Source organism: Terrapene carolina, unplaced genomic scaffold (assembly GCF_002925995.2).
Source record: "Terrapene carolina triunguis isolate 2854851 unplaced genomic scaffold, T_m_triunguis-2.0 Scaffold96, whole genome shotgun sequence".
NCBI classification, from domain to species: Eukaryota; Metazoa; Chordata; order Testudines; family Emydidae; genus Terrapene; species Terrapene triunguis.
In genome coordinates, this window is record NW_020664447.1 from 21,209,919 (window position 1) to 21,234,763 (window position 24,845).

Below are 24,845 nucleotides of genomic sequence, written 5' to 3' on the forward strand. Positions count from 1 at the left end.
CCACATGCCCTCCTGCACCCCAACCCTCTGCCCTGAGCCCCCACCTGCACCCCAACCCCCTGCCCTGAGACTCGCTGCACCCCACACCCCTCCTGCATCCCAATCCCCTGCCTTGAACCCTTTCCTGCACACCACACCCCCTCCCACACCCCGCACTCCCTCTCACCCCCAACCCCCTGCCCAGCCCTACATTCATGGCTCTGTATACAATTTCCCCATCCAGATGTGGCCCTCGGGCCAAATAGTTTGCCCACCCGTGTTCTAGTACTACGTAGTCAATGTATTTATGCTCACTGTACCCATGTGAGGTAGGGAAGTTTTATCATCTCCATTTTACAGATAGAGAAGAGAGGCACAAGAACCCAGATACACAAAGATATTTAGGCTCCTAAATTCCATTAAATTCAGTCTAAGTTAGGAGCCTAAATACCTTTGTGGATGTAGGACAGAGATACTAAGGCTTGGATCCTCAAAGGGACTTTTGCAATGCTATGCATTGCAACACCTAACTTTTAGATGCCTAGAAAATCACTGGAACAACAATAGGTTGTTGACTAGGGAAAGACAGGTGCTTAAGAATGGGATCCACAAAAGCCAGCATGCTAGGTGAGGAGAAACTTAAACTAGCCAGTTGGAGATGTCAATGAGAGGGGTGTGTCCTAAACCCTGCCTCTTTCATGGAGTCAGGTGTCTCAGGCGGCATGACACCTGTGATTGTTCTGCTTGTGTGTACGCACTGGCAGTAGTTCAGTGAGAGCTAGCGTAAATAGCTGCGTAGCCATGGTAGCATAGGCAGCGGCAATAAAGGCACAGCTAAGTAATGCTGAGTATGTACCCACTGTTTTCAGGCGGGTTTGTACTCAGCATGGCTCAGCCATTCTGGTGCTGCCCATGCTACTGTGGCTATACTGCCTAGTTACACTCATGCTAGCTCTCATTGAGTTACCGTCAGTATCTGTATGCAAACTGGGGAAATTACGCCCCTAGATTGTGGTGTAGATATAGCCTAAATCAGGACTGCAGGGAGACACCTATCTCTGCTAGTGATCCACAGTCAGGAACCTCTCTCCTGGAGTCAGGCAGCTCAGGTCCCTAAGCCCTTTCTTGTGAGAATGAGTTAGGTGCCTGCCTCCCTCCATGCAAAACAGCCGGGAGGGGGACCTCTCTCTTAACCTTTAGCTCAGTGGTTTGGGTACTCACCTGGGGTGTGGGACACTCCAGTTCAGTCCCCCTCTCTGCCTGATGAGGAGAAGGGATTTGAACTGGGATCTCTTGCCTCAGCTGAGTACCCTATAGAGCAAATCTCATGCTTATGCCCAACTAATATTTAATTAGTCAATTAAAGTGGAACAGCTTCAACAAGAGACATTGAGCAAAACCCACAACAGAATATTCCATGACCCAATGGCTAGGGCGCTTACCTAAGAAGGGGAGATCCCACAGAGGGGTATTGAATTAGGCTCTCCCACATCCTCGATGACTATCCTAACAACTGGGCTAAAGGTTATGAGGGAGGCCTCTTCACCCTCCCTGCTGGCTGTATTGTGTGGAGCAAGGTGGCCTCTTAGCACACATACCAGATTGGGCCCTGCACAGGAGCGGCGCCAGGGTTTTTGCTGCCCTAGGCGGCAGCACTCCTCCTCAGTAATCAGCAGCAGCTCCTCCTCTGAAGCTGCGTTCTCGGCGGCGGGGGTCCTTCCGCTCCGGGTCCTTGGGGCACTTTGGCGGCGGGTCCTGGAGCGAATGAAGGACCCGCCACCAAATTTCCGCCGAAGACCCGGAGCGGAAGAAGCCCCTCTGGGTGGCCCTGGTTCTTGGCGGCATTTCCACGGCCGCTTTTCTTCCCACTCAGAGGAATTGCCGCCAAGGGTGGTGAAATGCCGCCCCCACATCCTGCCGCCATAGGCGACCGCCTAGGGTCGCCTAGTGGAAGCGCCGGCCCTGGCCCTGCCTGCAAGATATGTGGAGGAGCATCTATGTCCATAAGAATGCCCATACTGGGTCAGACCAGTGGTCCATCTAGTCCAGTATCCTGCCTTCCAACAGTGGTCAATACCAGGTCATTCAGAGGGAATGAACACAACAGGCAATCATTGTTGTCCAATGTTGTCCACTCCCAGCTTCGGACAATCAGAGGCTAGGGACACCCAGAGCATGGGGTTGCATCCCTGACCATCCTGGCTAATAGCCATTGATGGACCTTTCCTCCATTAACTTATCTAATTATTTTCTGAACCCCGCTATAGTTTTGGCCTTCACAACATCCCCCAATAACAAGTTTCACAGGTTGACTGTGCATTGTGTGAAGAAGTACCTAATTTCATTGGGTGACTCCTGGTTCTTGTGTTATGTGAAGGGGTAAATAACACTTCCTTATTCACTTTCTCCACACCAGTCATGATTTTATAGACCTCTATCATATTCCCCTTAGTTATCTCTTTTGCAAGCTGTAAAGTCCCAGTCTTTTTAATCTCTCCTCATATGGAAACTGTTCCAAACCCTTAATCATTTCTGTTGCCCTTCTCTATACCTTTTCCAATTTTAATACATCATTTTTGAGATGGGATGACAAGAACTGCACATAGTATTCAAGGTGTGGGTGTACCATGGATTTATGTAGTGGCATTATGATATTTACTGTTTTATCTATCCCTTTTCCTAATGGTTCCTAACATTCTGTTAGCTTTTTTGACTACTGCTGCTGCTGCACATTCCCCATGTTGTGAATTGCTCTGAGGTGTAAGTGGGAGATAGGTGTCCAGCAATCTAAAGCGAGGCAGCAGTGTGCATGCCTAGATGCAGAAATGGAGGTGCCAGGAGAACCAAGGTGAAAATTTGGACACCACATGAGTCTAGGCATGTGTAGGATTAGTCTGCAGCCAAGTGGGAGTCTTGTGGATCACACTAGTGCATAAAGCCAAGCTTTAGACACCTAACTTTCTTTGGGGATCTGGCCGTAAGTGACTTGCCAAAGATCAGACAATCTGTGATGGAGCATGGAATTGAACTTGCTTCTCCTTAGTCCCTAACTACTGGACCATCCTTCCTTTCTACCAGGTGTTACAGATCAGTTCTTTCTCAAATCAGAGGGTTCTCAAATTATTTGGCCAGATACAGATGAATCCTAAACCAAACCTCAGATCCAAACACTATTGAACTTTGTAAGAGTTAGGCTTGGGATCAGAACTTCACAGCTGTCCCCATCTTTAGAGAAGGCTGGACAAAACCCCCTGATGTAAACATGCCTGAATTTTATGGCTCTGGCCCATTTCTCATAACAAGAACCTCAATCTTCAGGAAAGCAGCTTTCAGAAAGGGCAGAGGAAAGCATCACTTTATAAAACACAGAGGGTAGGATTAGATGACCTCTTGAGGTCCCTTCCAGCCCTACATTTCTGATTATTCTTATTGTGTACTGTGGACAGTGTTGACACAAACATGACAGCAGGCAGAGGAGCCCTTATAAATATGTTATGATTGTGAAGTAAAAGCACAGGGCAGGGCTCAAATTATATTAATATACAGTACTATATGTGTCATTTCCATAGCAAATTATTAATCTTACAAACACATGAATAAGGTTCATATGACTTCACTGCAGGCTCAGAAAAAGCAGCGGAGCATATATGAGCAGAAAAAAATCATTAATTCATCTCTAATACCTGATGTTTTCCCTTTGGTTTATCTGTGACATCCACACAGTGCTGCTTGTCCTTACAATGTGTGATGAAAAAGAAGCTGCTCCAGCATAGGGGGCATTACTGGGTGGACCTGGGCTGGAGGAAAAAATGTGTCTGTCCTTCCACAACATGTTTGTGTCAACACTGCCCTTTCTGGATAAAGACACCCTGGAGCAAGCATGTGTGATCTTATAGCCCTCTAGTGGCTGCACACTAAATAGGCTATTGAAGCCCTTGAATGTTTTGGGTTACCCACAGTACACAATAAGACTAATCAGAAATGTAGGGCTGGAAGGGACCTCAGGAGGTCCTCTAATCCTACCCTCAGTGTTGAGGCAGTACTTAGCATACCTAGACTATCCCTGAGAGTTGTTTGTCTAACCTGCTCTTAAAAACTGCCAGTGGCAGGGATTTCACAACCTCCCATGGAAGCCTGTTCCAGTGCTTAAAAATCATTATAGTTAAGCTTTTCTTAATAGCTAACCTAAATCTCCCTTGCTGCAGAATAAGCTGATTACATCTTGTCCTACCTTCAGTGGACATGGAGAACAACTGATGACCGTCCTGTTTATAACAGACCTTAACAGTGGTTTCCAACCTTCTTAAGCACAAGATCACTTTTTGAATTTAAGTGCAACCCAGTATCTACCTCAAAGAAAATGTAGAAATAACAGTAATCATACAAACCCAAACACCCTTACTCTGCCCGTTGCCCCGCCCCTTTCCTGAGGCCATGCCCCTGCCCCGCCCATTCTCTGAGGCCCTGCCCTGCTCACTCCATCCCCCCTCCCTCCATTGCTCGCTCTCCCTCACCCTCACTCACCTAACTGCTTTAATTAAATTACCTACACCTGTAAGTTTCAAATACGCAGATACTTACCAATGGGTATGGCACAGTCAAGGCTTCCTCAGCAAAGGGACTATTTTTACCTTGAAGCCAGACTGCAATGCTAGGGCAGGGCCAATACCTGCCCTTCCCTCATCAGGTTTTGAGGGTGGGAAAAGGCATGTGTGACGGTCCCTGGGGATGGAGCCAGCACTGGACACAGTGTCTGCAGGGAGCAGAAATCAGCGCGGTCATGGCAGATGTTATCACTGACCCACGGGGCTGGGTGGCCTGCTGAGATGAGTGACGGGGTGGAGGTGGCACTCCCTCCCCGGCGCCCTGTGATGCCTGGCCTGTGCCCAACCATCTGGGGCTGGCATGAGCCGCCTGGCATCGCTGCTCACCTCCCAAACATTCTTCCACACCTCTCTAGGGGGATGTGTCCCACAGTTTGACTAAGGCGGGATATGATAAAGGTCTATAAAATCATGACTGGTGTGGAGAAAGTAAATAAGGAAGTGTTATTTACTCCTTCTCATAACACAAGAATTAGGGGTCACCAAATGAAATTAATAGGCAGCAGGTTTAACACACACAAAAGGAAGTATTTTTTCACACAAACGCACAGTCAACCTGTGGAACTCTTTGCCAGAGGATGTTGTGAAGGGTTCAAAAAAAAACTAGATAAGTTCCTGGAGGATAGGTCCATCAATGGCTATTAGCTAGGATGGGCAGGGATGCAAAACCATGCTCTGAAGTGTCCCTAGCCTCTGTTCGCTAGAATCTGGGAATGGGCGACAAGAATGGATCGCTTGATGATTGCCTGTTCTGTTCATTCCCTCTGAAGCACCTGGCATTGGCCACTGTCGGAAGACAGGATACTGGGCTAGCTGGACTATTGGTCTGACCCAGTATGGCATTCTTATGTTCTTAAATGGGTCTAAGGCCAGATGGGTCAAATGGGGAAGTGTGGGGGTAGCTATATCACAATCAGGGCTGTCCCTAGACATTTTGGTGCCCTACACAGCCCCAGGCCTCCGCGGGAGGGGAGGCTGAGCCCAAGGTCTGTGGGGTGCATGAGCAGGCTTGGGGGGGGTAGGGGGAAACCGCCCCCCCAGCACGAGCCGGTGGAGCAGAGCGGGTTGTGGCCAGGTCATTCCTCTTCCTGCCACCCGCTGATTGCAGGGCAGGCAGGCCCGACCCGCACTCACGGGGCAGCGTGAAGTGAAGTGACCCAGCTCTAACCCACTCTGCTCTGCTACCCTGGTGGAGCAGAGTGGACTGGGGCCGGGTAGTTCCACTTCCCGCCACCCGGTGAGTGCGGGGTCGGGCCTGTTGCAGTCCCCCAGGACATAGCTCAGTGGAAGGGCTGGAGTGGCGGGTAGGCCTGGGGCAGAGCAGGGGTGGGAAAAGGCAGGGTGGGGGTGGAGCAGGGGCAGGGCTATGGGGAAGGGGTGGAGGGGGGGCGGGGGGGGGCAGGGGCGGGGGGTTGGGGGAAGGGGGGGGGTGGGGGCGGAGCAGGGGCAGCTTTCCTGGCCGGCTCAACCAGCTGGGGGATTGGGCTGGCCGCTGGAGCAGCACGCAGCTGCGTAGGGCACCAGGAAATTTGGGGCAATTAGTTTAGTTTGTGTATGGGTAAGGATAGCCCTGATCACAATTCAGTTTTCTGTGTGGTATACTTTTAAATGAATCCCTGCCTGTGTTGTGAGGCCGTGCAAAATGACTATCACACAGCAAAAGCTTCCTCTCATGGAGATCCTGGCAGCCACATTAGGGTCACCACATTCAACCAAATTCAGAGAGACATGAAGATATAAACATGAAGCGGGATTATATTGTAGGGCTTACCTGAGGGTTAATTTACATAGACAACCTGGATCCCCAGTAGACACTATACCAACTGTTATGTCAGCCCAAAGTAGACTGCATACAGTGTCTCTAAACCTCTGAGTAGTTCAGGCCAGAGCCCAATAGATGGAGGATCTCTCAGCCCAGGCAGATTTTGTTCCTCCCTGGAACCAAGGGCTCCTTCTGTAGCCCAAACTATTGCATTTTAAAGACCTGCTTTGCTAATGAGGCCCACCTGTCAGTTCCTGCCTTCAGGCCTGATTTTGGGGGTACAGAGCAAGAATAAGAAACCAAGTATTTTTTCTCCTTCACTAAGAAAGTAACTCCTTCCTCTCGGAGTGGAGGAGGTGCACCTCACATGGCAGAAGGTGGAATTCCTACTGTGGGAGTTGATAAGAGCATTCTTGTTTCCATTGGTCTGGCGTCACAAGATTTGAACTAGAATCCCTTCTATTTGGCTTTTCTTTGCTGGGAGCATACAATGCACTTAAAGCAGACTGTTTCTGCTCCAGGCACTGTGCTTATTAAGGGTGAGGAAAACTGTTTACATTTTAAAAAGTGAATGCAATTCCATGACATGACTCTGGAAGCAGGAAGATACTAAAAACCAAGTGAGGGGAGGGCCTTGGAACAGAGGCTGATGATGCCATGACTTTTCCAAATGGAAATCCAAAAAATTATGCAGAAGCAGAAAACAGTTCTAAGAAGCATGAAAGGCAGAGTTGTTCCAAGAGAAGCAAGATAATTAGAGGCTTTATGGCATATTTTATAGATTCCATGTAAATTTGCTTGAAGTCCAATATGCTCCTTGTGTAGCTAATGAAATGGCTGCTAATTAACACAGTAGCAACAATTAACAAAAAGTGATGTTACCTGAATCAGTATGATTTGAAACCAGCATCAAAGAGAAAAAAATTAAATTAGGAACTAACAAAGAACAGAGGGAGTATCTGGTTCAGAAAGGCAATGATTCATATAATCATCTAGTGATTTTTCATGCAATACATTTTTTATTAGCGTCAATAATAATAAAATATTGGCAGTTATAAGTGTTGCACAAAGAAGTTCTACAAGTCTATTTCTGAAACATCCACATTTAGAAGCCCTTAGAGTCAGTTGCATTTGCTGAATCTGTTTTCAAGCAGAAATTAATTAAAGCATATCCATACTGGAAATTTTGCTAGGTATGCCCTTTTAAACTCTTAACTGTTTTTCAGACAAAAATATCAGGCTAACGCCAGAAGATTGCATACAACTCTGAATATACAAAGTTGTTTGCTGTGCAAAGGACCTGCGCAGCTCAAATCTTTGTTGTGAAAGCCATCATAAGTAATAGATAAAATTTACACAAGATGCTGAAGCAGCAACTACATGTACCTGCATGCTCATAGAACTCTACAGAGAGGCAGGGCATTCCTTACTTACTTAAAATGCACCTCAATTTAATTTTCAATTGTAAAACACTCAAAAGCTTTCCCCCAAAATAATGCAATTTCAATGGCTTCATAATTCATTTGAAAAACATTGCTAAACATATTTCAGCAAGAAGTAGGATTTCAACTACATTAATAAGATCATAAGAAATTTTACTTCTAAACAACAGCAGGAGAATTCACTGGCTGAAGGATAATAAAACATATTGGAGAAGAGAGAAAAACATAATTGCAAATTCATAGAACATTAAGCAATTACAATTTTCTAGCACGTAATATGTATTTTCCCATGTTTTTTCCATATACAGCTTTTTCTAAAAGATGGTATTTTCCTCCAAATGTGGCATCACAGAATGTTCTGCCTCTCTCTGACTGATAACACACAATGTGCCCCTTTTTCCAGACAGCTGTTGACAGTAATGTATCTGAGAGAGAGCACTTTGTGAAGCACGATTTATAAATCAGAGGGCAAAACTCCACCACCCCATAGTTAGAGAATTGGGAAAATATTTAGCAATACAAACAGAAAAAAAGATGTTTATCTTTTTGTCTCCAGATTAAAAGCAGAGCATCCAGATCATGGTCATCACAGTCGCAATGCTGAAGGTTGTTTTACTAACCACTGTGGCTGGACTCTTGTTGCAAAAGTCCTTTTGACAGCAGTGGAAATGAAAGTTGTCAGCACCAAAATCATCAGCAATCTCATTCATGTTGCATCGGGAGTATTTCCAGCAGGCATAGGTTTTCAAATCAGCTTAAAAAAAAAAAAAAAAGTCAAAAAAAGAGTTAGAAGCAGGATACCATACTGTTTGCTTCTCTATAGAAAGAAGCAGAATCACTGCCCTGGTCTGAACATGCCCAGTTCTTGTCGTTCAAACTCCTTTCAACATGTTCAGTCACTCTTCTGTGAACACACGCTATAAACATGTTGGTGGGAACACAATATGTGAGGCAACAACCGGCTTGTCGTCAGATCAGTATTAACTTGAGATATGACTCAAGTATTCCCTCTAACTTAATGTCTACACACAAATCTCTGGCTCAACTGAAATAGTGCTTTAAACTCGAGCTAGTTGGCCCATCAGAGATCTGGGTTGAATCTCAAGTGCTGCTGTCTTTCAAGCTAATAATGCAGTGGGGATGCAATTACGGCCAACAGCTTGAGTTAGCACAACTCATAAGCTACACACAGTGATTGGGTTACCAGCTAAGTGTTCTTTCACAGGAAAACCTGGAATGAACTATTCATTGCTGGATAATGCCCAGTTTGTGCTCAGTTCTCATCACAGAGTCTACAGTTTAATGAAAACACTATATAGAATAGTGTCCTTTTCTAGTTGTGCCTGTGAAGTTTCCTTCATGCTCATGGATTCACAAGCTTGGAGCTTCAATACATTTTGGCAGTGACAGAACTGGGGGCATTTAAAGACCCCCATTATCACAAGACACCATAGCCAGTCCCTATTTTGGAGAGGAAGAATGAAATGGGGGTGGGGAAGAGGGAGTGTGTGTGGTGGAATCTAAAGATAGGAGAAACATATTTCAGTCTGGCAGTCATTTCTTTTACAAAAGGAGTTACGCACTGTCTACATGAGAAAGTTGCACTAATTTAAAAAGGTGAGATGTTCAACTGATGCAAAAGAATACATGGAAACTCTTGTATAGTATTGGTTTAAGAATGGCTTATTTCAATTTTAGTTTTCTTAAATGAATACAAGAGTTTCCACACAGCCTTTTGCATCAGTTTAACTGAATCAATTTAAAATCTCACTTTCAGTTAAAATAATGCAACTCTCTCATGTAGACAAGCCCTCAGTTAAAGGCTCCATTTACAGCTCACCATATGATCTCCCAGCCATTCTTGTAGGAATCCCAACCTACAAAATGCAAGAGGCAAAGTCACGGTTTGGTTTGGGCAGTGTGGGATCTCTGACTAGGCAGGTTGTTTACCCCAGCAATTCTGTCTCTTTAAAAAGTTAGGCGTGGAGTAAATCCAGGTCCAAAAGAAACTTCTAGTCACTGGCTTCCTTTAGTTTATGCTTAAAGAAATAACAAAACTCTAGGTTAGCTTGCTTCAATCAAGCCCACAGTGATAGCTCACTTACTGAGTATATAGTTCTATACAGTCTGGCCAACTGCTTCAGTTCCAGGGCTGCCCGGGGGGGGAGGGGCAAGTGGGGCAATTTGCCCCAGGCTCCCACGAGAGTTTTTCGGGGCCCCTGGAGCAGGGTCCTTCACTCGCTCCGGGGGCCCTGGAAAACTCTCGCAGGGCCTGGGCCCCCGGAGCTTCTTCCGCTCCGGTTCTTCGGCGGCAGTTCGGCGGTGGGGGGTCCTTCCGCTCCGGGACCCGCCGCCGAAGTGCCCTGAAGACCCGCAGCGGGGGGTCCTTCCGCCCCGGGACCCGCTGCCGAAGTGCCGGGTCTTTGGCGGCAATTCAGCAGCGGGGACCCCCTGCCGCCGAAGACCCCAGGCCCCATGAATCCTCTGGGCGGCCCTGTTCAGTTCTGAGCTTCTTTCTCAGGAAAAACATTCTCTCCCACAACAATCCTCTCTCTTCTGAAGGACTATCATTTATAAGAGCTCAAATCCATGCCAGCTGAACCACTTACTGCTTCTCAGTGCCTCTTAGCATTTCCCTTACTACTAGGAAGTATAAGCCCTATAATGGAAAATATGATTATGACCAGAAAACAGACTTCCTCCTATGAGGTTTCCTACAGTTTCTCATTCCTTGCTATTGCTTAGCTGTTTCTCAGAAAAGGTGAAGAATAAGTGCAATGTTGATGTCATCCACACTTGGCATTTAACACGTGGAAAAACCTTGTTCCTCCAGGCAGAGTCATGTTTTCAGGTCAATAACTCCTATGCTAGATTATATATATATATATATATTTTTTTTTTACTATTCTGCAATAAAAAAGCATGCACTCAATGTTCTGGGTGCTCATGACAATCTTTGAAAGAGATAAGTGGATATGACATTCTGGTGTCAGAATGGTTCATTTTTTGAAATATGCTTTGATTGTTCTGAATTTTTCAACCATAAGTTTATTTTAAGTGAACTATAATTATGCTGAGAACAAATTACGTGAAGTGCACTTTATCCACTACAGTCTTATGCTGCCTTGCTGTTAATTCATTCACTTGGACTACTTCAATTTGACTTTTTTATTTACCTGGATATATGACAAATGTTGTACATCAGATACACACACCACCATTTATCTTTATCAGGTGCTCAAAAAACAAATTGTACTGATGATTATTATCAGCATGTAATTCAAACGGTCTTTTATCATGAACTAAATTAACAAACCAGAGTCGGACATTTCCAGACTTGAAATGCACAGACTTTGAATGAGTTAATTTTTCTGTATTTATTTTATTCTGTGGGATAGTATACATACCAAACCTGATCTGTAAGCAACTATCATCTCCATGGGGGCAAGTAGCATTGGTTGAACACAATGAAGGACTATCTGCACAGATGTAACACTTCAGGGCATATCCTAAACAAGAAAATAATATTTTATCATTACATAGGAACCAGCTGCTTTCCTAATACAAATTCAAAATGCTCATAATGAAGGACTTTTCAATATCTGTTAGACCAAACCATTTTAAATCCTCAAATGAAAAAAAGACTATTCTTCTTTAAGTACTGCAAGAGCCCCTTAGGCTGCAAATTATTTATGAGTCTCTCAATTTATCAACCCAAGTTCAGGAAAGCAGCAGCTGTATTTAAATAAAGCAAATTGGGACTGCATCCAACTGCTGCAATGCATAAACTGAGCCTTAAGCTTTACCAGCCCAGGGACATTAACCTGAGTTTCCTACATCTTTGTTTTACTGGTGACATTGATTCAGAACTGCTTACCCTTTTAATCAGTCTCTTTGTCCTTTCCTTCTCATTGCTTCTTGCCCCTCCCCTCAACCCTTCTTTCTTTCCCTCATCTCATCTCGTCTGTTCCATGAACTGACTCTCTTCCTACTTTTTCCCCCTGTCCTGAACTATGCGTGTTCTCATAAATCTTCAACACTATGCTGGTGACATCTTTTCCTAATCCTGACTGCTAGCACACTCCCTTCCTATCATTAACCTCCTTGTATCTCATGCTCTAATTTCTTATTCCTTTTTTCCCTACTCATCTGTGTTCTCATAAATCTTCAGCATTCTAGAATATCTGTCCTAATCCAGACTGCTAGCCAGGGCCAGCTCCAGCATTTCTGCCGCCCCCAAGAAAAAAAAAAGCCGCGATCGCAATCGGCGGCGGCAATTGGGGGAAAAAAAAAAAAAAAGCTGCGATCGGCGACGGTAGTTCAGCGGCAGGTCCTTCGCTCCTAGAGGGAGGGAGGGACCTGCCGCCCCCGAATTGCCGCAGGTGCCGCCCCTCTCCCTTGGCCAACCCAAGCACCTGCTTGTTAAGCTGGTGCCTGGAGCCAGCCCTGCTGCTAGCATACACTTCCCTCATCTTTCCACATCATTAACTTCCTTGTCTCTTATGCTCTTTTTCTTTTACCCTTCTTGCTCCCATCTCATCCTATGTTCCCACTGAAATATATGCTACTGATTTTTTTCAAAGAAGAAAATACGTGTCTGTCCATCGCTGCCTCCTGCTAAATGCAACATCAGACTTGCTCAAATGTGTGTGATCCCATCTTTAGGCTGTACCCTAAAACAGCTATAACCCTTCATACTATGACAAAAATGAATGTTTCTAGTTACCATTTTAAAACTAGAAAAGAAGAGATGATCATGACAATTCCTTTTTTGAAAATCTTGGCTCAAGTGCATTTGTTTTTGTATAACAAGTGTGCTTCAGGTAAAACCTTCTTTGAAACAGACCAATTTTCCCCAATCCTTGCATGAATCCTTAAGCATAGCTGCGGAGAGAAGGAACTGTGAGACAGCAGTAGCCAACAGTGGCTTCCCCAGGAATTGAAATTGGGGGGGGTGTTCGAATTTACGGGGGGGGGTCAGGGCCGATGGGGGGCGAGACTGTGAGTGTGAAGGTGGGCTGTATGGCACCATAGTAAAAACTGAAAAATGTTTCATGTCCATTTTATTAGATTTAACTCATGTTTTAAAATCATCACACAAATTAAAGTTGGCTACTCAAGCCTTCTATGAAGCACTACGTCTACATCCTTCTTGGTTTCTTGTTATAATTTTGCACAACTCTGTTAATGAACTTCTTGAATGCAATGCGTTCATCTTTGGTGACTTCTCGTGTGTCCGGTACTTCCATTCTTTCAGTTGATATGCTCATTAGTTCATTCACATGATCAGGCAGAAGGTGACTTCTTTCAGAACACAAAATTCTATTAAATGATGAAAAAGAACGCTCAACTGTAGCTGTTGTGACTGGGAGTAGCAAGAGATGAATTCCTACTTCTTTCATCCCAGGAAACAGAACACAAAGATCGGGTCGGTCGAGCCACTAGTGATGGATGATAAAAAAGAAGTTGAAGTCAAATCCTCATTCATTCGTCGTATGATATTGAACTCTGTGTTCAAATTTTCTATTCTGACCTGAGCACATGGCAGCCCCATTGCTGGTAGTGCCTCACTCCACTCAACTGTCGGTGCTTTATAGGACAGGCATCTGTAAAACCTACGTAGAGGTTGAGTAGAATCTAGAAGCCGCTGTTGTAGATTTTAAAGAATCAAGTCTGTGTACTTTTTCAGTTGTCTTAACAAACACTTCTTGTCTTCTTCACTTAAGGATTCAATATAAATGCCTTCATTAGTCAACTTCTGGACTGAAGTCTTTGCTTCTTCCAGTACTTTTTCAATGGATAGATCTCTGATTGATCCAAATGTAGCTTCTATTGCTGGACAAAGATCTACTACTGTTGTAGCAGATGCCTGGATGGCATTGTTTAATGACCCAGGTGGTTTCAACAGTAGACTTACGAGAGAGAGAATGGCAATAGTCTTCTCTGAATGTAGTAGCAAAAGTAATCCATCAGCCTCACTACTTAGATCCATCCCATCTTGGTAGATACTTTCCAAAGCCAGTAATAACGGCTGGAGTAATTTTAAGACAACAGCCACGGATCGCTCATGAGAAAGCCAGCAGGTTTTCCCAGGTTGAATTTGAACTTCAGTCCTAGTGTATCTTCTATATTTTCCAAGATATTCAGTCTGTTTGGATTCTTGCTGAAAAAAGAATATAATGAAGACATTAAATTTATAGCTTTTTTAATGTCTTTTGAAGATTCTGCAGCTCGTACTAGTGCTAGTTGGAGTAGATGGCCTCTGCAGTGTGTATAGGAGAGATTAGGGTTACACTTTTCTCTGAGCAAAGCTTGTACTCCACCATGTCTTCCAGAGAAGTTTGCAGCTCCATCAAATGCACAAGCAGCCATCTGTTTGGGGTCCAATTGACAAGCATTTAACTCTTCTAAGATGTGGATTGTCACAGATGCAGCCGATGTGTCTTCTAAAACTTGAATATCTAGAAATGCATCTACTGGCCTACCCTTGACATCAAGATAACGTACACAATGACTTAATACTTGATGTCCATTTGCATCGGTGCATTCATCAGCCATGTATGCAAATTTTTTGAATGTGGTGAGAGAGTTCTTCACTTTTTCAACTGTTGAGTCTTTCACTGTTGCACCGCATGCTTCTAGCCAGTCAGTTGAATTTCTTAAAGAAAGATAGTGAGCATTTGCTGGTCTTGTTCGGAACCAGTGTTCAACTTCAGGATGAACAAGTGATAATACACTTAACATTGGCCTCCGGTTTGTAGTGTGTGGTATCTCTTGCTTAAATAGAAAGTAGGATGCCACAGCCATGTTTGTTCGCATGAACTGTGTTGTGTCTCCAGCATTCTTAACAGCCTCATTAAGTACTTCTAAAATTGGCTTTGAAAGTGGGCTTATAAGGCTTTCTGCATGTTGATACATTCCAGAGGCCTGGTGTTTTGCAGCCTTTTCATGTAGTTTGTCAGCATTGGCTTTGCTGATTGGTTTGACAAACCAAGCTCCTCCACTTTTACCAATTATAGCATTGGGAAGTTTTCCTTCTTCGTAAGCTTTTTTGCAAGAGGTGCACCAGTAGCCATCTTTTCTAACTTCAATAAATGGGAACACTTTGACCGACAAACATCGGGAACTGCCTTTAGGTTTTGGAGACACTGTTTCTTCAGTAGGTAGCTGTATTTGTGCTTCGGGCTGGTCGGATGTAGATATACCACTTGAACCTTCAGATGACATGTTGATCTATTCTTGGTTCTTGATGTGTTCTTCACCTTGGTTAGTTTTTGAGGCCTTTGAGTGGAAAAATTATTGTATTGTTTTTTGTCTTTTCATTTTCACTTTGACCTGCAACATATAAAAGAGATATGAATAAAGTAAATGTTTTGTTAGGATAATGCAAATTTAACATAAGGATAATGCAAGTTACACCAAAACACATAACAGGTCTAGATTTCTAAAAATATATACATTTTTTTTAAAAATGTACTTAATTTAAATTGACTTTTGAAAAGTAAGCCCTCATGGGATAAGAGGGAAGTCCTCTCATCGATCAGTAACTGGTTAAAAGATGGGAAACAAAGAGTAGAAATAAATTATTAGTTTTCAGAATGGAGAGAGATAAATAGTGGTATCCCTGAGAGGTCAGTACTGGGACCATTACTGTTCAACATATTCATAAACGATCTGGAAAAATGGGTAAACAGTGAGGTGGCAAAATTTGCAGATTATACAAAACTATTCAAGATAGTTAAGTCCCAGGCAGACTGCGAAGAGTTACAAAGGGATCTCACAAAACTGGGTGACTGGGCAACAAAATGGCAGATGAAATTCAATGTTGATAAATGCAAAGTAATGCACATTGGAAAACAATCTCAACTATACATACAAAACGATGGAGTCTGAATTAGCTGTTAACACTCAAGAAAGAGACCTTGGAGTCATTGTGGATAGTTCTCTGAAAACATCCACTCAATGTGCAGTGACAGTCAAAAAAGCAAACAGAATGTTGGGAATCATTAAGAACGGGATAGATAATAAGACAGAAAATATCATATTGCCTCTATGTAAATCCATGGTACGTGCACACCTTGAATACTGTGTGCAGATCTGGTCACCCCATCCCAAAAATGATATATTGGAATTGGAAAAGGTACAGAGATGGGCAACTAAAATGATTAGGGGTATGAAACAGGAGGAGAGATTAAAATGACTGGGAATTTTCAGCTTAGAAAAGAGACGACTAAGGGGGGATATGATAGAGGTCTATAAAATCTTGACTGGTGTGAAGAAAGTGAATAAGGAAATGTTATTTAATCCTTTACATAACACAAGAACTAGCAGTCACCCATTGAAATTAATAGGCAGCAGGTTTTAAAAAAACAAAAGGAAGTACTTCTTCACACAACATAAGTCAACCCATGGAACTCTTTACCAGGGGATGCTGTGAAGACCAAAACTATAACAGGATTAAAAAATTAACTAGAAAAATTCCTGGAGAATAGGTTCGTCAGTGACTATTAGCCAGGATGGGGAGGGATGCAACACCATGCTCTGAGTGTCCCTAGCCTGTTTGCCAGAAGCTGGGAATGGGCCACAGGGGATGGATCACTTGACGATTCCCTGTTCTGTTCATTCCCTCTGACGCACCTGGCCTCGACCACTGTCGGAAGACAGGATACTGGGCTATATGGACCATTGGTCTGACCCAGTATGACCATTCTTATGTAAAAATTAATTATAATAATAAAAATGTTTAGTACAGAAACTCCCCAACATAATGACCTCTCAAGATAGCAACAATGTGAGATAACAAATTGGCAAATAATGCATTTTAAAAATCTTGGCCTACTAGGAAACATATATATATAAGTTTCCATTCCCAGTCACAAATCTAGCATTCTGGAGCAAAGTCACTAAAATATAGTCCAACAAACAAATGTTTATTTAACGTGCCCCTCACTTTTCCCTCCACCGCACCCCACTCACCGGTGTTGTCCTTGGTCAGTGGAGACTCAGAGTTCAGAGGTGCTTTCACGTGAGTACACCTCCCAGGTAGGGAGCAAGAAGGAGCCTTGCTCGTTCCTCCAGCTGCTCACTGTTCGTTCTGGCCACTGCTGTTTGTTGTGCCACCGTTCACTCCATCACTCTGTTGCCAATGGCCCTGCGCAGTCACCTTCTGCTGCCACCTGCCACTGTGACCTCTGCGAGTTGGTCTCTTGAGGTTCCACCCAGCTCTCAGTGATTTCAGCTGAGCTCTCAGGGGGGGAACCTCCCTGCTAGTGCAGTCTGGGCTGTCTCTTCCACAGAAACACTGTCCCCACAGCAGGACTAAGCACTTAGACCTGATTATCAGTGATTTCAGCTGCAGTGGTCACTTAACAGAACGAAAGACTATCTATGGCGCCTAATCAGCTCTGTCTTTAAACAGTGGAGAGGGACAGGTCCCCACCCTCTCTCTTGATGCCCTCAATCAGCACAGGCTAAGTACAGTTCTACTGCCCTTTACTCATACAATAAGAACATTTCATCCCCCCCGCCCCCGCATTCAAGTGATTTGTAACCCAACCCCAACCAAAATCTATCACTTGGGCAACACAACTCTGTTTGCTGGATACCTAGGTACATTAGGTGTGAATGTAAATACAATCTGGTCCTGAAGCCTTTCCCCCCAGCCCCGGCTCATCACTAGCTGTCAGGGAGAGCTCATTTAGACTTCGCTTACAAATCATCATTTGAAATTATTAGGTTGGCCAACATCACCGAAATGAATGCACTGACATTGTCATAAAAAACAACAGCTGTATAAGGAAGCTAGTCTATGTTCATACTTTTCAAATCTATTATACTTTTTCAGATACATGTATTTTATCATACACTGTATATGCTTTTAAAGTGTGTATTAATGTTTGAATTTCAATTCAAATTTCCAAACAGTCACTAAATGGGCATGTAACTAGTTCACAAAACTGGGAGGTGTTGGGAAAATTCAGGGGGGGTGTAGGGAAATCACTGGTAGCCAATATTTGTTACACGTGTAATTGAAGGAGGCCAGTCTATCATCTTGCATTATATCTTTAATATTTGTTAATCCTTTTGCTATCTAAATTGTTTTAAGCATGGAGTAGGCCTTAATCCTGAGGCACGAGTTATCCATAGTGGTACAAGAAGGATCTTGTGTGACAAGCAAGACTGTTTTTTTATTCCATATAAGCAAAGAGCAAGGGGGAGATCTTGAAAGACAACAGACTAATAATAAAAGTCATTCTTGGGCAGATATTCATTTTGGCTAGTTCTATTCTCCCGGATAAGGATAGAAGAAGGAGACACCACTTTTCCATGTCCTTGGAAATTTCTTTTAATATATAGTTTAGGAAAACAATTTTGGGAAGATTAGGACAAATTTAACACCTAAATAAGTTATTTCCTTGCACATTTGAAATGCAAAATGCTGAAACTGAGAAGAATCTGATCTTTTGGATATATCCATTGTTTGTGATTTATTCCAGTTAATGCAAAAAACCAAGATCTTTCAAAAAGTATCAACTACATTCAATAATGATGGGATTGATGAGGATGGATTCTTCAATAGTACAAAAATGCCACCAGCATATCAACTGATTTAGTATTCTTTCCTATTTATAGGCATACCTTCAAGGACTGAGTGCTGATGTATGTACATTGCCAGTGGTTCAAGAGAGAGATTAAAAAGGAGGGGCAAGAGGAGACAGTCCTGTCATATCCCTTTTTATAGTTGAAATGTGGGAGAAATAATTCCATTAGTTGATAGTGAAGCAAGGGGAGAGTTGTATAATACACTGATCCAATTCAGGAATATTGGTCAAAATCCAAATCTTTTAGGACAGACATTAGATAAAGCCATTCAACCCTATCAATGACTTTCTCTGCATCTAGAGATAAGGCTCTATGTAGGGAAAATCTGACATCTGAGCTTGCTGGATCAAGTGAGCTATTTTTCTTGTATTATCAGCAGCCAGTCTTCCTTTAATGAAACCAACCTGATCTGTGTGTATAATTGATGGGATGATGGTGTTCAGTTGTGTTGCTAACATTTTTACAATTATTTTGCTATCTGTGTTCAACAGAGATATGGGGCGGAAGTTACCACAGTTGCAACCATCTTTGTTCTTTTTAATATTAAAGCAGTTCTCATGTCATGAGACATGGTTCCTTTTTGGAATGTTTCAGTGAAATCCTTTGAAAAAACAGAAGATACCTAATTATAAAATGTTTTGTAGAAATCTGACAGAAAGCCATCCATCCCAGGGGCCTTGCCGGAATTCATATTTTTATAATCTGTTTGATTTCTTATGATAGCTTTGTCCATATGTGACGTTGCACTCCATAATGTTTTATGGAAATATGCTTATGAGTGTGAATACAATGTAACTGGAATATGCTTTATGCAAAAGGTCTCTTGTAAGGTATCATTACAAAGCTTATAATCTACTGAGTGTGTTCATCCTATTTGTATGAATGTATCATTCTTGTATCTGAAACTAGGAATATGAAGTATAACTCTGAGGTCCTACTGTAATTATGCAAAGTGTGGGCCATTGATGGTGGTTTAGAATCTTGATGGCTCCCATTGACTAGGACAATTGGTTGTAAATGGCTCTGTTTATTTGCAAGCCTTCCTGTGTTCATGTGAGTCAGCCCAGGAGAAATAGAGACTGGGGTCTCACAGGACATGTGACCATGTCACATGATGCTGGAATCCATCTTAATTCTGGTACTTTTCCATTTAGAAGGAGGGTTGGGGACCCAGAAAGACAAAAGATTCCCGCCTTGGGCCAAAGCTCTACAAGGTGGTGGAACAGGACAAAGGGGGCTGCCAGTCATGAGAATACCACTAGTTACCACCTGAGCTGGAACTAACAAGGACTGTACCAGGGGAAAGAATTGGGCCCAGACTAGGAAGGAGTCTAGTCTGTGAAAGAAACGTATTGGAACATCTCTGAGGGTGAGATATTACCTGTATCAATTTCTTAATGTATTAGGCTTAGACTTGCATGTTTTTGCTTTATTTTGCATGGTGACTTACTTTGTTCTGTCTGTTATTACTTGAAACGACTTAAATCCTACTTTTTATACTTAATAAAATCACTTTTGTTTATTAATTAACCCAGAGTAAGTAATTAATACCTGGGGGAGCAAACAACTGTGCATCTCTCTCTATCAGTGTTATAGAGGGCGGACAATTTATGAGTTTACCCTGTATAAGCTTTATACAGAGTAAATGGATTTATTTGGGGTTTGGATCCCATTGGGAACTGTGTGTCTGGGTGCTGGAGATAAACCAAAAACTGCTCAGCAGGTCACCTAAGTCTGCAGCTTTGTGGCTCAGAGGTAAATTCAGCACATCAGGTGACAGTCCCAAGGGGGTCTCTGTGACTGAACCCAGCACACCATAAACACTTAACTTAGGGTATTAAAAGGTAGACCTTCAGTAAAATGATCAAATTTATTAGAGTCAAATTAATTGTCTGATTTATATAAAGTTTGATAGAATTGCTTAAATTGATTATTTATATAGAATCATAGAAGCATAGGACTGGAAGAGACCACAACAGGTCATCTAGTCCAGTCCCCTGCACTCAAGGCAGGACTATGCATTAACTAGACCATTCCTGACAGGTGTTTGTCTAACCTGTTCTTAAAAACCTCCAATGATGGAGATTCCACAACCTTCCTAGGCAATTTGTTCCAGTGCTTAACTACCCTGACAGGAAGTTTTTCCTAATGTCCAACCTAAACCTCCCTTGCTGCAATTTAAGCCCCTTGCTTCGTGTCCTATCCTCAGAGGTTAATGAGAACAATTTTTCACCCTCCTTGTAGCAACCTTTTACATACTTGAAAACTGTTATGGGCCCCCTCAGTCTTCTTTTCTTCAAATTAAACAAACCCATTTTTTCAGTCTTTCCTCATATTTTCTAGACCTTTAATCATTTTTGTTCCTTTCCTCTGGACTTTCTCCAATTTGTCCATATTTTTCCTGAAATGTGGTGTCCAGAACTGGACACAATACTCCAGCTGAGACTTATCAGCGCAGAGTGGAAGAATTACTTCTCGTGTCTTGCTTGCAGCACTCCTTCTGATACATCCCAGAATGATGTTTGCTTTTTTTGCACTAGTGTTATATTGTTGACTCATATTTAGCTTGTGATCCAACATAACACCCAGGTCCCTTTCCACAGTACTCCTTCCTAGGCAGTCATTTCCCATTTTGTACTCCTAAGTGGAGTACTTTGCTTTTGTCTTCATTTAATTTCATCCTAGTTACCTCAGATCATTTCTTCAGTTTGTCCAGATCCTTTTGAATTTTAATCTTATCTTCCAAAGCCCTTGAAACCCAGCTTTGTACTGACTGCAAACTTTATAAGTGTACTCTCTATGCCATTATCTAAATAATTTATGAAGATATTGAACAGAACCAGACCCAGGACCAATATGCCCTTCCAGCTTGACTGTGAACCACTGATAACTACTCTCTAGGAACGCTTTTCCAACCAGCTGTGCACTCACCTTATAGTAGCTCCACCTAGGCTATATTTCCCTAGTTTGCTTATGAGAAAGTCATGCGAGACAAGAAAAATAAATTCCATGGCCTTTGTACACAAGGATTTCAGCTTTTCTGGCAGCATTCATTAACGTTACTTTATCATTGAACTTCAGTAGCTTGAAGATGATGGGTTTGGGCTTGTCAGACTCTCATTGTCTAGTACCAGGCATTTCATGAGCTTTTTCAGTATCTAATGGGGGCAGCTGTGGGTCCAGTTTAAGTATGTCAGGGAGCAGTTTCTGAAGAAAGCTGATAATATCCTTCTCCTCTAGACCCTCAGCAATGCCCAAGAGGCAAAGGTTGCGTCTGTGAGACCCTTAGGGCTTGTCTACATTACCCGCTGGATCAACGGGCAGCAATCGATCCAGCGGGGGTCAATTTATCACGTCGCCGAGCGCTCTCCCGTCGACTCTGGTACTCCACCAGGGCGAGAGGGGCAGGCAGAATCGACGGGAGAGCGTCAGCCCTTGACTTACCGCAGTGAAGACAGTGCGGTAAGTAAATCTAAGCTATTCACGTAGCTGAAGTTGTGTAACTTAGATCGATCCCCCCCAATGTAGATCAGGTCTGAGTCATCTTATTTTTCTTCCAGTTTCTCTAGTCTAAGTTTTAAGGGGCAGTTCCTTCTTTAATTTCCCTGGCTTCAATGGCAGTCTTTTGTAGCTCATTTTCCATGTGAGTTATATGGGATTTTACAACACCTGTATCTTTAGAGAGGCCACGAATATCTTTTGAGATTGAATCCAGTCTGACTGTGAGGAATTCTCTCAGTGCTGTAATATTCTAGGCTAGGTCCTGCTGTGGCCGTGTAGTCTCTCCTTTCAGCTGCTTAAGTGATTCAGGCCTAGGTCTTTTCTTGTCTCTCATTTCTCCATTGGCATCCATATTCAACAGTTTGAAATTTATCCATGGGGTTAATTTAAACTTTAGGACAGAAACTTATTGTCAATTTGCCAGGAAAGTAATGATTAGAGATGAATTGATATGTTTTGAGGGAGGAGGTCTGAGATTAGGCAGCCATCCTTCTCACAGGTACCATGTGACCCACTGCTCCCTTCCCCCCCCCCCCATCCTTCTTGGGGAACAAAACAAAACAAAAGCCAAAACCCAAATTTCTTTTCCATAGATTGTCAAAGGAAAAGAGAGAAAATCAAGCAAGAAGGAAAAGGATGAGAAGGACTAAGAAGAGTGGAGCAGGAAAAGTGCAAGTCCTACCCTCTTTAAAAATAACCTATACCCAGTTCACACACTTAGACAGACAACTTTGAAAAGCCTCTTTTAAAAAAAAGTTTAAAATTTTTTAAATTCACAATTAAGATTTTTAAATAAAAATTTAATCTTGACCTCCCCAAAGGATGATCCATGAGATTTCTTTAGCAAATTTTGCCACACCATCCTCCTGAAGGCAACATTGTAGTTGTCTACACATCTGAAAACTTATCCTATGAAAATCTTAAATCTGCTTCTACCAAATATTTCCAGTTTTTATCCCCTTGTCCCCTGGCAACCTTCTGCTGATACTATAGCAATGAAACAAGATATTTTGTTCCTATACTGCTATGGGATGCACACTGTATGCCTGCATTCTTGCTTCAGCTTGAAAACATTCTGTTACAGAAATCTACCTCCACCCCTGAACCTGTCCTCACCGCAGAAAGTGACACTGAAATGCTGTACATTTATATAAGCTGCACTACTTCCCCCGGAACTTGTGTCTATAATGACAAATTCTATCCTTGACTACATTGTGCACCTGTTTAATGTGACATTGGCATGTATGGAAGAAAAGCGCTAATGCAGAACCTCCAGGATACCTACCAGAACTGCAATAAGCAATCAGAACAATGAAGACAGTGAACAGGATACAATTCATTTTGTACATGTTTCTTCCAGAATCTGGAAGCAAGAATAAATGAAAAATGGTTACATGTTCCTTAGTTTATAATATTTAAAACCAGAGAAAGTTTTGATTGAAAAAGAGTAAGATCTAGTAGTCTGAAGACCTGCATCAGGAGTCAGGAACTCCCAAATTCTAATCTTGGCCCCAACAGACTATTTCTGTGGCATTGGGCAAATCACATAACTTCTATGTGCTCAGGTTTCCTCATCTGTAAAATGGGGATAATACTCACCTACCTTACAGAAGGGACGTAATGAAGGGTAATTCACTGGTATTTGATACAAAGCTTATTAACATCAGAAGGCTTTGGACAAGTCCCTTGATGTTTGCAAAGTACTTAAGATATCATATCTGCAAAGAATTATTGGATACCACATATGGATGTGGCAGGTATCTAGGAAAGGAACACTAGATCATTGTGTCACCATGAGGCAGCTCACAGACATGCCTGATTTACTGATTTCTGTTCTCTGCATTTTCTATTTTTTGTTTATTTTCTATGCTTGATAGCCCACCCAACCCAACCAAACTTCTGTTGGAGCACAATGCAATTCCTTTTTGTAGCACAACTCTCCCTACCTCTTCGTCTCAAGCTGTTATACTCGAACAGCCAAAGTCACAGAGCAGCAGCCCAGGCACTTCTTTTAGAGCATATATCATCTTTTCTAAAGGCATCATTTCATAAATAGGCTCTTAAGGCTCAGTAAAATAAAAAAAAAAAAAAAAAAAAGGGTGGGAATCTTGGGGCAGCCTCACATATCTATACCTGAGGCAACTTTGCCAAAACCAATGGAGTTATAATAGGGATGAACTTGGCACAGTATATCCAGGCATCTGCAAAGGGCAAACCAGAGACATAATTTTGCAATTAAAATCATATATTTTATGACCCTCCATGTCCTTTCATTCCTCCTACAAGAATATTGTCAAACTCCCTCCATTTGAGTGAGTGCTTAACTAAAGTCTTGTAACTAGATTCCTACTGTACACACTAAGAATATTTACACACATTAAAAATTAAATACAAAAAAATGCATTTGTGCAATATTAAGACTGCACAGTTAAAAATATACAATGTGAGAAAGTAAAAAGGCAAGGTTCCAGTATCAGTATCTAGGCCATACTACACATACACTCTTTTGTATTCCTGTTTTGGGGGGCACATATATAAGTCATAAGTTACATACCATAAAGACTACAGAAAATGAAATACAATGTGGCCAAGGTAATGTCTCTACTGTAATCTTAATTTTGGATTTTGTGACTTTTTGTGATTTGAAACTGCAACATAAAAGTTGCATTAATGCAGATTTTTTGCATTTAATAATTTATGTGGACATATAATTCTCTTGATTGAAAGTGTAGTCCACATAGCTAGAGTTAGCACTTATTTTATTCAGCAGTAATGTAAGGAACCTACAGGCCTGTATCCTGTAAGACATTGGCTTCAGCAGTTAGCATAAGGCTTGAGGCCTATGAACTTTGGCACAGATAATTTAGGGGTGACCACTGGGACATTTTTGGGGAACTGGGAATAGGGTGTGTCATAACTATAAAGGGAAGGGTAACAGCTCTCTGTGTACAGAGA

The 24,845-nt window shown here is 42.5% G+C and overlaps 1 protein-coding gene across 1 annotated transcript; it reads right to left on the reverse strand.

The window, feature by feature from the left end:
- Positions 1 to 7,372: 7,372 nt before the first annotated feature.
- Positions 7,373 to 23,250, reverse strand: LOC112116408 (CD59 glycoprotein-like). Its single transcript, XM_024213877.2, has 3 exons — positions 23,176 to 23,250; positions 11,195 to 11,296; positions 7,373 to 8,541 (listed from the first exon to the last, which is right to left on the reverse strand). The coding sequence occupies exons 1-3, from the start codon at positions 23,237 to 23,239 to the stop codon at positions 8,345 to 8,347; spliced, it is 363 nt and encodes a 120-aa protein (XP_024069645.2). The 5' UTR covers positions 23,240 to 23,250; the 3' UTR covers positions 7,373 to 8,344.
- Positions 23,251 to 24,845: the final 1,595 nt, after the last annotated feature.